We start from the raw sequence: 14,560 nt of genomic DNA on the forward strand, positions 1-14,560 counted from the left end.
GTTCAGAGGCTCATTTCCTGGAGAAAGGACATGGTCATTGGCTTCCAGGCTGAGCAGACACTTTAAAAATGATTCAAAAATGGTATGCATAATTTCTATAATCAGAAAAATTGATTTCATTTTGAATAAATAATGTCATTATTACTGAATGCTTGGTCTTACCCTTCAGTGTAAAGTGATACACATCACTACAAAAAAGACTATGACATGTTATATACCATCCTGAAAGTGCTGAGGAATTCCTGCTACAACTTAAGTATAGCCTGCAGAAGGCATCCCAGAGTTGCATGTAATTGGCTGAACTTTTCCTTTATTTTAGTGTCCTGTGGGATCTCTCACAGCTTGGGAGATGATACGACATCTCATCTTCTGGTGGACAGTACAGCCAAGGCCCTGTTAGAGACATAGACTCGATACCTGTGATGGTACCAGCGTCAAAAGGTAAATTCGGTGCCTGAGGATGGATGTCTTTTAGAATGAAAACAACCCTCAGTCTGTTATTGTCAGGCATCTTGCTGGCCTTCACAGTGACTGCTTTGCCCTCAGGTCTTTTCTTCAATCTTCTCAACGTTTTATTCATATATTTTTATAATAAAATTTTTACTGTGTGGGTTTAGGAGGTGAAGATAAATACCACCACCACAAATACCACAACAAAAGCCAAGAGCAAATGAGTGGGTTTCATTCTTCTATCCATGTGATCAGCCCTTCACTCTCACTAAACAGAGGTAGGCAATTTAAAAGGAAAGGGCAAGGACTTCCCCAGTGGTGCAGTGGTTAAGACTCCATGCTCCCAATGCAGGGGGCCCAGGTTTGATCCCTGGTCTGGGAACTAGATCCCACATGCATGTTGCAACTAAGAATTTGCATGCCACAACTAAGGAGCCCGTGAGCCACAACTAAGGAGCCTGCCTGCTGCAACTAAGGCCTGACACAACCAAATAAATAAATATATTTTTTTTTATTAAAAAAAATAAAAGGAAAGGGCATGGCCCCACTAGCGCTTCTTCCCCACTCACCTTAAGATGCTTTTGTAACTTTGTTCATACTCTCCCACCCCTCAGTCCTATTCATAGCTACTATTAATTCTACTTTCACTTGATTTCACTTCTGTAAGTTTTATTTCGAAGATAGGGCACTTTATGCACTGCCCATGGGTGTATAAATGGTGCCATTGCTTTGGAAAAAATCTTGGCATTATCTAGTAAAATTGAACATGCAGCTTTACTTCTAGGTATAAAATTTGCAGGGATTTTTGCATATATGTACCAAGAGACATTTATCAGAATGTTCGTAGCGTTGTTCATAAGAATAAAAAATGGAAACAACATAAATGTCCATTGATCAGAAAATGAATACACACTGACATATAATTATACACTGAAATAAATTTTTTTCTTTATAATAAATAATTTAATTTTCTTTATAAAATTATAAAGAAATATAAGGCAGTTATTAATACAATATTCAAGATAGTGGTCCCTCTGGGAGAAGAAGGGAATAGTATGGGTGAGGAACTAACAGAGGGTATTAGTAACCTCCTGTTTCATAAGCTGGTATGTATGTATGTGTATGCTTTATTATTATTCTTTAAACTGCCCATATATGTTTTATTTCCTCATTTATATGTGTGAGATAGAAAAAAATAACATATGTAGTAATATTTATATAATAATACATGTATAATGTATGTTGTATATAATACATATATATTATACATAATAGTTTTATTGGGATATAAATTACATAACATAAAATTCACTCTTTTAAAGTGTACAATTTCTTAATTTTTACTATATTCACAGAGTTGTGCATTCATCCCCAGTACCTAATTTTAGAACATATCATTACCTCCCCCAAAAAACCTTATAGCAGACATTCCCCATGTCCCCACTCCCTGCCCCTGGTAATCACTAATCTGCTTTAAGTCTCTATGGATTTTGCCTATTCTGGACATTTTATATAAATGGAATCATATAATATATGATTTTTTGTGTCTGGCTTCTTTCACTTAGCATAATATTTTCAAAGTCCATCCAAGTTGTAACATTTATCAATACTCCAGTCCTTTTTATTGCTGAATAATAATACCACATTTTGTTTATACACTCATCAGTTGATGGACATTTGAGTTATTTTCACTTTTTGGCTATTGTAAGTAATGCTGGTATGAACATTTGTGTACAAGTTTTTGTGTGGACATATGTTTTCATTTCTCTTAGGTATATACCTAGAAGTGGAATTGCTGGGTCATATGGTAACTCTATGTTAGTTCGAGGAACTGCCAAACTATTTTTGAAAGCAGTTGCACATTTTTACAGCCCTACTAACAATTCATGAAAGTTCTGATTTCCTCATATCCTCACCAATAGTGTTATTGTTATTGAGGTAGTATCTCATGTTGTTTTTTTAATTTATTCTTTCTTTTTGTGGTTTTGATTTGCACTTCCCTAATGAATAATCATGTTGAACATCTTTCATGTGTTTATCAGCCATTTGTATATCTTCTCTGGAAAAATGTCTCCTCAGATCCCTTGCCTATTTTTTAATTGGGTTATTTGCCTTTATATTGTTGGTTGTTAAGAGTTCTTTATGAATTTTGGATACACATCTCTTAACAGATATATGATTTGCAAATATTTTCGCCATTCTGTTGGTTGTCTTTTCACTTTCCTGATAGTGGCCTTTGAAGCACAAAAGTTTTTAATTAAGTTATTTATTTTTTGATAGTTGTGCTTTTGGTTCCATGTCTAACTTCATAGTGTCATGTCTAACACTTCATGGCCCAAGGTCACAAAGGTTTATTTCCTTATTTTCTTCTAAGAATTTTTACTTCTAGCTCTTACATTTAGGTCTGTGATCCATTTTAAGTTTATTTTTAATATGGTTTGAGGTAAGGATCCAACTTCATTCTTTTGCATGTGTCTATCCAGTTGTCCCAGCACCATTTGTTGAAGAAGTTATCCTTTCCCTACTGAATTTTCTTGGCACACTTGTCAAAAATCAATTAACCATACATGTATGGGTTTATTTCTGGACTCTCAATTATATTCCACTGATCTACATGCCTATCCTATGCCAATACCATGGATTATTATAGCTTTGTAATAAGTTGAAATCAAGATGTGAAAAATAACTTTGTTATTTTTCAAGATTTTTTTAGCTATTCTGGATCCCTTGTATTTCTATCTGAACTTTAAATAATGCTAAAGCTAATAGGTAAAAATTTTATAATGTCATAATTTAAAAGTTTAATGTCATACAACGTTGTCATAATATACAATGTAAAACTATTTCCTCACAAAATAATTATTAGTTAATAGGTTTTAAAAAGACTTGTCAATTAACTTTATGGTAGACAAAATTATCAGACACCCTCTTAACCAATAACTGAAGTTAACATTAATGGTAATGAGACTGGTGGAGATACCAACATTATGTGCCTCCTGATATAATGCACTGAGAAGAGTATAGCTTCAGTTCTGTGGGATTCCTGCCCCAAATGCATAACCTGAACCCATTATGAAGAAACATCAGACAAACACTAACTGAGGGGCATTCTACAAAGGAATTGGCCTTTACTCTGTGCTCTTAAAATGTCAAAGTCATGAAAGACAAGGAGAAACTAAAAACACTATTCTAGAGTGAAGCAGACTAAAGAGACATGGCAATCGAATGCAACACATGGTCTTGAATTATTGAAATTTGAATGGTCTATGGGTTAGGTGGTAAAATGATATTAATTTCCTGATTTTGATGGATATACTGTGCCTATGTACATATGTTCTTCTTTTTAGGAAATATACAGTGAATTCTTTAGAAGTAATGGGACATCGTGTCTATAATTTCCTTTTAAGTGGTTCCAAAAAGTAATATGTAGAAAATATATGTCATATTATATATTATGTAACAGATATATGTAGAAAGAGAGAGAAAGAATAGGATAAGGCAAATGAAGTAAAAGGTAACAATTGTGGAATCTAAGTGAAGGGGATATAGGAGTTCTGTGTATTATTATTGCAAATTTTCTGTAATTTTGAAATTATTTCAAAATAAAAACTTATTAAAAGAATTGTAAGAAAAAAATGAAGAAAGACTTTAAAAATTGTGAAAAAAATTGTGAATCACTATATATTGTACACCTATAACTTATATAATATTGTATATCAACTATATTTCAAGTTAAAAAAAAAAGAAAGGAAAGAGACATTATTTATTGCTTTTCTTTTAGGAACAAAATAATTAGAAGATGTTATAACATATGAGGATGAGTAAACCCTAGTGGCAATTATGGCTAACCTGTCTAGCTGAGCCAAAGCTAGTTGATTCATGTGAGATAGATGGGGAAAAGAAGTCTCCAGAAGGGAAACCAAGCACCTGGCCCAAGGCCTGGGAGTTTTACTTGATTTCCAAAAGGTTAAATCATTCGTATGCAGGGATTGTATTGTGGGAGGGGAGAGATTGGTTACTGGAAAAAAGGAGGAGGGGGATGACTTACCTGAATCAGGAATTGCTGGGGTCCTGCTGGTCTTCTTGAGACCAAATAGATTGCATAGATAGAGATCCAAACTCCTTTAGATAATATTCTCTACTTGGGAAGACTGTCATTAACTGAACAAACAGTCTTTCAGTATCATTTAATCAGACAAGACTATTCATAGAAAGTCATTGTGTGGGAAGTCTTAGCCTCATAGGAAGATATCTGAGACACAGCTGACTTAATCTGGGTCAGGAGGGTTAACAATTCGCTGGAGGAAGGAATAGAATCAGAGACTAGCCAGATCCCTGACTTCCATTAATTCATCTCACCTCAAGATTTCTCCTTCATATACATAATTTTCATCTGCAATGATTACACATGCTATTACCCACTCTGTTTTCATCTTCTCTCATTCCTATCCTAACATAAAGAGGTCCTTCAAAATTAGGCAGTAGGGTGGCTTCTTGCCTAGAGAGACCAACTCAAGACACAGACTGAGAGAAAAAAAGTCTGCAAAACATATATACAACAAAGAACTTATATTCAGAATTTACAAAGAACTCTTACAACTCAACAATAAAAATATTTTTAAAAATCCAGCAATAAAAAATGAGCAAAAGATTTGAACACGCTTTATTTAAGAAGAAATGCAGATAGCATATAGCACACAAGAAATGTTCAACATCATTTGTCATTAAGGAAATGTAAATTAATAATGCAAATTAATACACTTAAAACCACTATATACCCACTAGGATGGCTAAAATTAGAAAGACCAAGTGTTGATGAGATGTAGAGGAACTAGAACTCTCATACCCTGCTGGTGGGAATATAATATGGTATAATCCCTTTGGAAAACTGTTTGGCAATTTTTTAAAAAAGTTAAACATGTACCTTCCTTATGACCAAACTATTTCACTCCTGTGTATGTACCCAGAGAAATGAAAACATATGTTACACAAAGATTTATACACAGATATTTATAGTAGCTCTGTTTGTAATAACCAAAAACTGGAAATAATCCAAATGTCCATAGACAGTAAATGGATAAATAAATTATGGTTTATCCAGAATACTACCAGCAATCAAAAGGAACTATTGATAAATGAAACACCGCGTATGAATCTCAAAATAATACTCCTGAGTGAAAGAAGTCAGACAAAAAAAAAAAAAAAAAAAGGGACTCTCCTGGAGGTCCAGCAGTTAAGACCCCACACTTCCAATGCAGGGGACGTGGGTTCAATCCCTGGTTGGGGGCATCCCCCGCTCCAAAAAGAAAAAAAACCACTGGGTATATAATGGATGATTCGAACTATATAAAATTCTAGAAAATGGAAACTAATTTGAAGTGACATAAAACATATGTATCAGTGGTTGCCTGGGAACAAAGGTGTGGGTTGGGGCTAGGATGGGGTGTAGAGGAATGGATTGCTAAGGGGCACAAGGAAACTTGGCAATGATGGATATGTTCATTATCTTTTTTTTCTTCTTTTTTCTTCTTTTATATGTTCATTATCTTAATTGTGGTGATGGTTTCACAGATACATACCTATGTCAAAATTAATCAGATTTTACACTTTAAGTATGTTCAGGGTAATACATGTCAATTATACTTCAATAAAGTTATTTTTTTTTTAACTTACATTTCATCATTTCCAAAGGATAGATTGGGGAGGTGGTAGTGGTACCTTAGGTGGTTCTGAGACTAAGTTTCTGAGCTCTCTTTCTTCCAGGGAAGGAGCTGTATTTTGAGCTCTGGGTTTTAGAATGGCTGCTACAAGATCAGAGCTGACTCTAGACTAGTGAACACTCACACACTCAAAGGTGTACTGTAGTTTCCTCTGCTTAGATCAAGCAGAGGCTGTATTCCAAGGAGGCAGCTTTGGGGACAATTTCTCCACACCACGGAAACAAAGGCAATGACTCTTGGTACTCAAGAAAGGTTTCTATCCTTTTCTTTACTGGGGATTTGAAGACAGTTGTGGGCACAATCCTTATCTAGGTCCAAATTATCTAATGAGGAGGAAAAATAAAAGAGTGGATTAAAAATAAAAATTAAGTAGACTAAAAGCCCTATTTGATACTTTTAGAAAGAGAATATACTTTCCAGACAGGAGGTTGAGTAATATGCTGGAATGATTTTCCACATCCAAGAGTGACATGGAATGATAAAGAGGTCCATTGGTACATATTTCTTATACTTCCTGAATTTCCTCTTAAACACATGACTCAAAATAGATTCAAGGGCTTCCCTGGTGGCACAGTGGTTGAGAGTTCTCCTGCTGATGCAGGGGACATGGGTTCGTGCCCCGGTCCGGGAAGGTCCCACATGCCGCGGAGCAGCTGGGCCCGTGAGCCATGGCCGCTGAGCCTGCGCATCCGGAGCCTGTGCTCCGCAACGGGAGAGGCCACAACAGTGAGAGGCCCGCGTACTGCAAAAAAAAAAAGAGATTCAAGCCCTCTGGGCAAGATGTGCTGAGAGATATGATGGGTTAAAAAATTACATGTAAAAATAATCTCCATTTACCCTCTCCTGGGACTTTAGGTAAGAATGTAAAGACTCAACTACCCTTGAGCAGGATGACCCGGGGAGAATTGGAGGACAGTTTGTTTTGTCTTCGTGAAGAGCACATGTTGGTGAAGGAACTTTTTTGGAAGCAACAGGATGAGATCAAAAGGTACCCAGAGTTCTCCTTAAGTCTTTAGAAGCTGTATCTACACCAGGCCTACACCACAATAAACCAAAAAGAATACGTTTTCTTGAGATGTCTACACGAGAAAACAATTCAAATGTCAAGGATGGTTAACTCCAAAAATAATTTTTGAAGCAATATTGCTTTATTCTATTTTCTTGCCAAACACATCAATAGACTGTGGTCATAGTTCATAAAGCATCATCAGAGTTATTCCAACCTAAAGAGCAAGAGACTGGGCAGGCTTCTGCTCTGGTCACAAAAGAGAGAACGGGGACGGGGAATGGCCAAAATCTCAGGGGACCAAAGGCTGCAGGGGCAAGTAAGGGAAGGGGTTTTTATTTACCAAAAATCATATTGATCATTTACTGTAGGCAGGCATGTTATACGTGCTTTATATGTGTTAACTCATTTAATACTATTTAATACTATGAAAGAATCATCATTAAGAATGAAAGGGGGCTTCCCTGGTGGCGCAGTGGTTGCGAGTCCGCCTGCCGATGCAGGGGACGCGGGTTCGTGCCCCGGTCCGGGAAGATCCCACATGCCGCGGAGCGACTGGGCCCATAAGCCATGGCTGCTGAGCCTGAGCGTCTGGAGCCTGTGCTCCGCAACAGGAGAGGCCACAACAGTGAGAGGCCCGCCTACCGCAAAAAAAAAAAGAATGAAAGGGAGCGCAAAGAGGTTAAGTAACTTGCCCAAGGTCATAGCCAGTGGGTGGCAGAGCTGAAAGCTCTTAACTCCAAAATATACCATACACAGTGACTTTAGGGTATTGGCTTTCAAAAGTGTATCTTTTGGGTGCAGACCTGGAAAAGAATCTGAGATGGGGTGTGGGTAAATAGATGGGCAGAATGAGAGTTCCGAAAGTCTGGGGTTAATATCTAGGACACATTTTGAAGATATTTGTGTCAATGCCTCCCAGCCAAAGACGACCAGGAACACACCTATAGCTGGGCAAGTTGGGATAATTACTGCTGTAGCTTGAAAAAGTGCACACCATGGGCATCTCAGTAAGACTGTTAGAAAGAGCCTATTACAGGATTTTGGCTTCAGTTGGGTGATTTGGGGGAGGGTCCAAGGTAACAGAAGTTTGCTCTAGATTGGGTACTGTCAGAAAGCAGGGGCAGTTCTGTGTTTGGATTTCTCAATGTCTTATCTACAGGGAGGTTAGACTAGAGTGAGGCTAAAGCTGTAATCGGGAAAGAAGCAGCAGTCACTCATATTAGCCAGGAGAGGAGCACGTTTGGTATTCTGCAGGTGGCAGAGTGAACTTGTTTTTGTCTGGGCTGAGACAAAAGTATGCAGCGGCCTTGTTTGGTATCACTCTGTCATGGTCTCAGAGTGGCCTTCTGTGATGTTGTTGATCTGTGAGATTATGTCCAACAGCACAGTAACATGGCCTAGTTGTGAACACCAGGCCACCAAACAACACTGAGGACTAGCTATGTCAGACCAATTCCCCGATGTCAAGAGCATTGCTTTGCTTTCTCATTGGTAATCCCCAGGAGTGGTTCAGAGCTTCATTTAGAATCTACAGTATTACAGGCTTCCACTGTATGCCAACACTCTTCAGAATTGGAGATTCTGTTTGTTTGTTTGTTTTCTGTGGTACGCGGGCCTCTCACTGTTGTGGCCTCTCCTGTTGCGGAGCACAGGCTCCAGACGCGCAGGCTCAGCGGCCATGGCTCATGGGCCTAGCCGCTCTGCGGCATGTGGGATCTTCCCGGACCGGGGCACGAACCCGTGTCCCCTGCATCGGCAGGCGGACTCTCAACCACTGCGCCACCAGGGAAGCCCTGAATTGGAGATTATTTTATATTGTGGAGAACTCGAGAATCCAGTGAAGTCAGATGGTTGCATGGGCCAAAAAACTTTGTCTGTTGGTCAGTAACCAAAAAGTACTTGAGGTTATAGATAGTAAGTGGCTAACTTGGATTCTATCCCCTCAGACTTGGGGCAAGTTACCTAGCTGTTTAATGCCTTGATCTCTTTATCTGGATATAATGATATGTAATAATAATAGCTAACTCCTACAGTGCTTACAACACACCATCACTGTTCAAAGCCCTTTATATATATTAACTTATTTTATCCTCATAACAATCCAATGAGCAGGTACTATTTTTATCTTTATTTATAGATGAGAAAACAGCACAAAAGGTTAATGACATGCCCCAGGCCACATAGTCAGTAAATGTCAGAACTGGCAGGCAGTGGGAACACAGAATCTGATGGTAATGGTTAAAAGTATGATTTTAGGTCAAGATAATAAATAGTAATTGACTATCCATTGTAGGTAAGGCTTGGTGTAAGCAGGGTGGGTATAGAGGAATAATCCTTAGAGTGCGCACATATACAGGAATGTGTGGACAGTTGGGACTGGAGAAGTAAATATTAAAATTTCTACTATATTTAATGATCTCCCTGTTAAAAATTAGTATTTTTTGTTTCTGTTTTATAATGACCATAATTTATTAGTACAAAAGAAACTGCATATAATTTAAAAATATACACACGAATATACTGAAGACTGCCTCATTTTTTACTAAGAGAGTGTGTGAGCACTGCAACAGAATGAACAAAGACAGACACCAAGATGTCCCTGCTCTGAAAGAGTTACAGTGTATTGGGGGCAGAAAATTAAGTTTTAAGTGTAAATAGTGGACTACAGCACATAAGTTTATATCAGAGATCAATTCAGATTATTAACCACCAGATAAACTGTAGAGATAGTAACTGTCATAGAAGGAGAGGGCACGAGCCACCAGCTCTCTTTTTGCCTACAGGATGAGGACAGCCTTGCTCCGGTCAGCCGCAGCAGGCCGGGACCGGAAGGCCGAGGTGGCAGTGGCGGAGCAGCTCTCGGGGCCTATGAGGCGGCGGCGGAACGCGGGGTGGCGGCAGCGGCGCCCCCCGCTGCACGGGCTGCAACTGCAGTTCCAGCGCGTTGGCCCCCCTGCTCCCCATTGCACCCAGCCTCGCGTCCACGCGGGACACAGACAGCTCCACACCGCCGGGGCGGCAGAGGCCGAGAAACCCAAGAAGGGTGAGGCTCAGGGCCAAGTCCCCAGGGCCAAAACACTGGGAAGGATTGATTTGCCAGCCACATTTTCCTCCCACTGCTTTATTCCGCCCACCATGCCCATTTTGTTCTTTTGTTCTCGTTCCTTTCTACCTCCCTAAAATCTTCTTTTCCTGAGTAGGATGTCCAGTTCAAAGTTCTCAGTTCACCATGCAGTACTGCTGAGAGGAGAATCAGACAATGGAAATGGGAACTTTGCTGGTCAAGTTTTGCAGGGCTCTAGAAAACAGAGATAATTTTGATGACGACCTGCTTAGGTGTGAGCGGCAGTGATCTTAAGACAGGTCCCTCTCCTGGGACTCTGGGACTCTGGGCTAAGTGGCCTGTGCCTCTAAAACTGGGGTTCTTCACCTTTTGGGGGAAATGGACTCCTTTGCAACCATGATCAAAAGCTAGGCGTTCTCCCAAGAAAAATGCACATACAAATAGACAAAACTTTGCATACAATTCCATGGGTTCAGAGATTGTCAAAGCCTATTCCTGAAGTCCAGGCCTGGAAATCAGGCTGTTAAGTGAGGAGCTGCAGATTTTCATCTTCCTGTATCCCAAGTGGCTAAGCGTCTCTGGCTGCTATGGAACCCAACACCGAATTAAATATAGTGCTGTGTGTAAATTTCCTTCACCTGGCCTACTCATCCCTGTTTTAGGTCCATGGGAATGGGGTGTCTTAACCCTGGGGACTCAATGTTAGGTTTTGTTCAGCACGGTCCTATATTTTCAAGCTCCCTCCTTGAGCCAACAAAATCTTTGTGAAAACAGCTAAAAGTAGAAAAACTAAATAAGTCTAAATTCCAATTCAGTTTAACTTCAGCATTATTGAATACCAGTTATATACCAGTCTCTAAGCACTAGAGACAATGATGCATTAGAGTTAGACACACAGTCCCTGCTCTTCTTCCCCTTTATACTGACCTACTTGAGAGTCTGTAGTCCCGCTGACTTATTAAATCAGTAGTTGCATATTTTTGCAAGAGTAAAAACTGAGAAGCTCCCCTCTGAGATCATTGGTCATATAAGGATTTCCTCCAGATCTCAAGGCTCCCTACTTCCAGCACTTGGTGTTCCATTTCTAGCACTTGGGGTTCTGGAAAAATCTGTTGCCAGAGTCTGCATCTTCTGTCTAAACTTTCAGAGTCAAGGGACAGGCTGAGCTACACAGCTCCTCCCACATTCAAGGAACATGTGACAAATGAAAAAGCCAGAGGTGAAGTATCCAGTGAACCCAGCGAACAGTGAGTTCTTTTCCTTTATCCTGTGCTGTTACTCTTTCAACTTTAATTGGAAAAACCTCATTTAGGGAACAAGTGAATGTTGCCATTTTTGAGTCATTCCAGAATAATCAGAGAAGATGAAAGTCAGCCCAATTTGGAAGTTGTCAAATTCCAACTTCATTGCTTAAAAATGGAAAATAAGCATCTCTTTGTCTTCCAAGGAAAGGAAAATAAAGGCCCTTTCCTTAATTGAAGGTGTTCCCTCTCCTTCCCTTTATATTTTCCCCCTTAGGTCGTAATTCACTTATATTTCTGTTTGACACTGGAAAGCTATATTTGGTAAATTTATCCTCCACATATGCCAAGATTACTAACTCTTCTAAGTTCTTTTTATATATGTGAGAGCCCAGTTCTAAACCCCTATAACAACGGTTTCTAATTCTTCATTTCGTGTTTAATATTCCTAATTCTAACAGTATAATCTCTTTTAACAAAGTCATAATTATGATTAAACTCACTGGTCTATGCATGCCTAACAGTGCCCACATTATGACCAGCGATACTATGCAAGTGGAAGAACCACCCAAGTCTTCTGAGAAAATGTGGTCCAAAGATGAGAATTTTGCACAGAGAAGCTCTCTGGAGTGTGCTCAGAAGGCCACAGAACTTCGGTAAGGGTGTGGCATTCCATGCCTCAAGCCATAATGAACTGAAAAAGAGGTTCTTGTTTGTACCTTTCTTCCACCTCAGAGGAAAAGAGAATGCTTGGGATTAATTCAATCTGAGAAGTAGACCTGGAGGCCCAAGTGGTGAAGGAATGGATTAACATAAAAGGGATGCTTATATATAATAAAAGGTCTGCTGCTTCACTTCATAGAAGGAAAACTATTTCATCCTCATCACCAGATGGGGGCTCTCAGCCCCCACTGTGCATCAGTCCCTGGAAAACTTTTTTTTTTTTACGTGGCTGGTCTGTTTTAGTCCCTGGAAAACTTTTTTAAAAATAGACTTTATTTTTTAGAGCAGTCTTAGGTTCACAACAAAATTGAGCATAAAGTACAGAGATTTCTCATATACCTCCCTGCCACTTTTCCCCACACTGCCTCCTTCACTGTCAACATCCCACAGCAGCTAGAATTGGGAATCTCTGAGACAGAGTGTAGCGAACCCAAATCCTCCCCCAATACCTTTCAAATGATAAAGAAAACATGATCTCTTAGGTTCAGAAATAACGATCTTCCTTTGTGTCCCTGTCCATATCCACAGGGGGAAAAATACTTAACTCTGTCCATTCACAGAGGATATTTTAGCACTGTCTTCTTTCTCCAGAGCTTCCATTAAGGAGAATATACAGCTGATTCGACTTCAGAAGCTCTTACATGAAAGGAATACTTCTCTGGCAGTGACAAAAGCACAATTAACAGAAGTTCAAGCTGTGAGTTGCCATCATCAACTGTGCCTTTTTGGAGGAAGAAAATCAATTAGTTAAGAGATTTGTATTATTTTCTCTACTTTACACGTGGGAGACCACAATGGAGAGAAACTAAGTTGCTTGTCGAAAGTCACACAATTGTGATGAATTGGGAGATTGGGATTGACATGTATACACTGATGTGTATAAAATGGATGACTAATAAGAACCTACTGTATAAAAAAATAAAATTAAATTAAAAAAAAAAAAGAAAGTCACACAATAGATAGGTGATGTTCAAATCCAGGCCTTACAACTCAGAATCCATTCTTTTTCCAGTACTTGCCGTTATCCCTCTGCTGGGAAGAAGGCTCAAGCCCTGCCTGCTAAGGTGGAATTAAGTGAGGTTACCTTGTGTCAGGTTAAGTTCCAAGCCAAAAACCACAACCAGAGTTTAATTAAACTTGGGGAGCCAAGAGCAGTCACAGGGGAGGGGAAGGAAACCAGATTACTGAGCACTTTCTATGTGATGGACTCTGTCCTAGATACTTAGAATCATGATCTCATTTAAGCCTGACAACAGCCATAAAGCTAAGTATGTTTAAGGGATGAGGGAACTGAGCCTCAAAGAAGTTAAGTAACTTGCTCAAGTTATAAAAATAGCAAGAGGCAGAGCAGGATTTGAGTCCAGTTTTATCTGGCATCAAGGCTCACACTCTTCTCACTACCACACGATGGAAACTCATATCTGAACGGTAGAAATAGGGCATAGAGGTTCTACGTAATAGATTGGCACCATTCTTTTATTGAATAAACATTTATTGACTACCATGAAGTGTGCAAAGCACTTGGATACAAAGATTAAAAAGATAATAAAGACAGCTCCTGCCTTCAAGGAGCTTACAAGAGTGAGAGGACAAGATGTAAACAAGTACAACTATCCACAAACAGGATATGGGTGGGACACAAAAGAGAGAATAGTCAGGTCCACCAGAGGATGGGGCGCAGGATCTGAAAAGGATCCATAAGAGATTCTATTCGTGAGCCAAATACTGACAGTTTGGCAGGGGTTAATGAGAGTGCAAGAGAGGGAAGGGCTTTCTGGGGAAGAGTGGTGTAGGCCACAGCCCAGAGGTGAGAAACATCAGGGGTCAGGTCATGGAGGTCTTATCAGGAATTTAGACTTTATCCTACAGACAGTGAGAGCTGCAGAAAGGTTTTAAGCAAGTTGGTAACATGATCAATTTTTTTTTCCCCGAAGAGATCACTTTGCCTTTTTTTAATGTCCAAAATATTTTGAAATACATTTTAATAAAAAAAATAATACTTTGAAGAAACTATTATAAAGCACTAATAAAGATTAATTCTGGGTAGTAGTAGAATTATAGATAACTGCTATTATAGTACTTATACTTTTCTGAAATTTTCAACTTCTCAAAAATGACAAAACTACCAGGAAAGATCATCTGGCAGCAGAGTTAATGATAGGTTGGCTGGTACAAGACTGGAGGTAACAGATGAGTACAGTGATCCAAGGGAGGCAGGATGAGGGTCCCAACCAAGGCAGTGAGAGAGGCTCACAGAGAAAGGACTGTGTTGGGAAAGGTCCAGGAAGTGGAAGAACGGACTTCATCACCAAAGTAGAGTGGGTAAGGGAAAAGCAGGAATGAGAGATGACTC

At 39.3% G+C, this 14,560-nt stretch overlaps 1 protein-coding gene across 1 annotated transcript in view; it reads left to right on the forward strand.

The window, feature by feature from the left end:
* The first annotated feature begins 422 nt into the window (after positions 1-422).
* The window catches only part of RPGRIP1 (RPGR interacting protein 1), a 66,385-nt gene continuing 52,247 nt past the window's right edge, over positions 423-14,560 (forward strand). The window contains 8 exon segments of the mRNA XM_007449509.1: positions 423-441; positions 7,026-7,158; positions 9,963-10,050; positions 10,052-10,201; positions 10,204-10,222; positions 11,391-11,490; positions 12,009-12,140; positions 12,799-12,904. Of these exon segments, the coding sequence (XP_007449571.1) occupies positions 423-441; positions 7,026-7,158; positions 9,963-10,050; positions 10,052-10,201; positions 10,204-10,222; positions 11,391-11,490; positions 12,009-12,140; positions 12,799-12,904 (747 nt within the window).

Source organism: Lipotes vexillifer, unplaced genomic scaffold, assembly GCF_000442215.2.
Source record: "Lipotes vexillifer unplaced genomic scaffold, Lipotes_vexillifer_v1.1 scaffold1093, whole genome shotgun sequence".
In the NCBI taxonomy this organism is placed as follows: domain Eukaryota; kingdom Metazoa; phylum Chordata; class Mammalia; order Artiodactyla; family Lipotidae; genus Lipotes; species Lipotes vexillifer.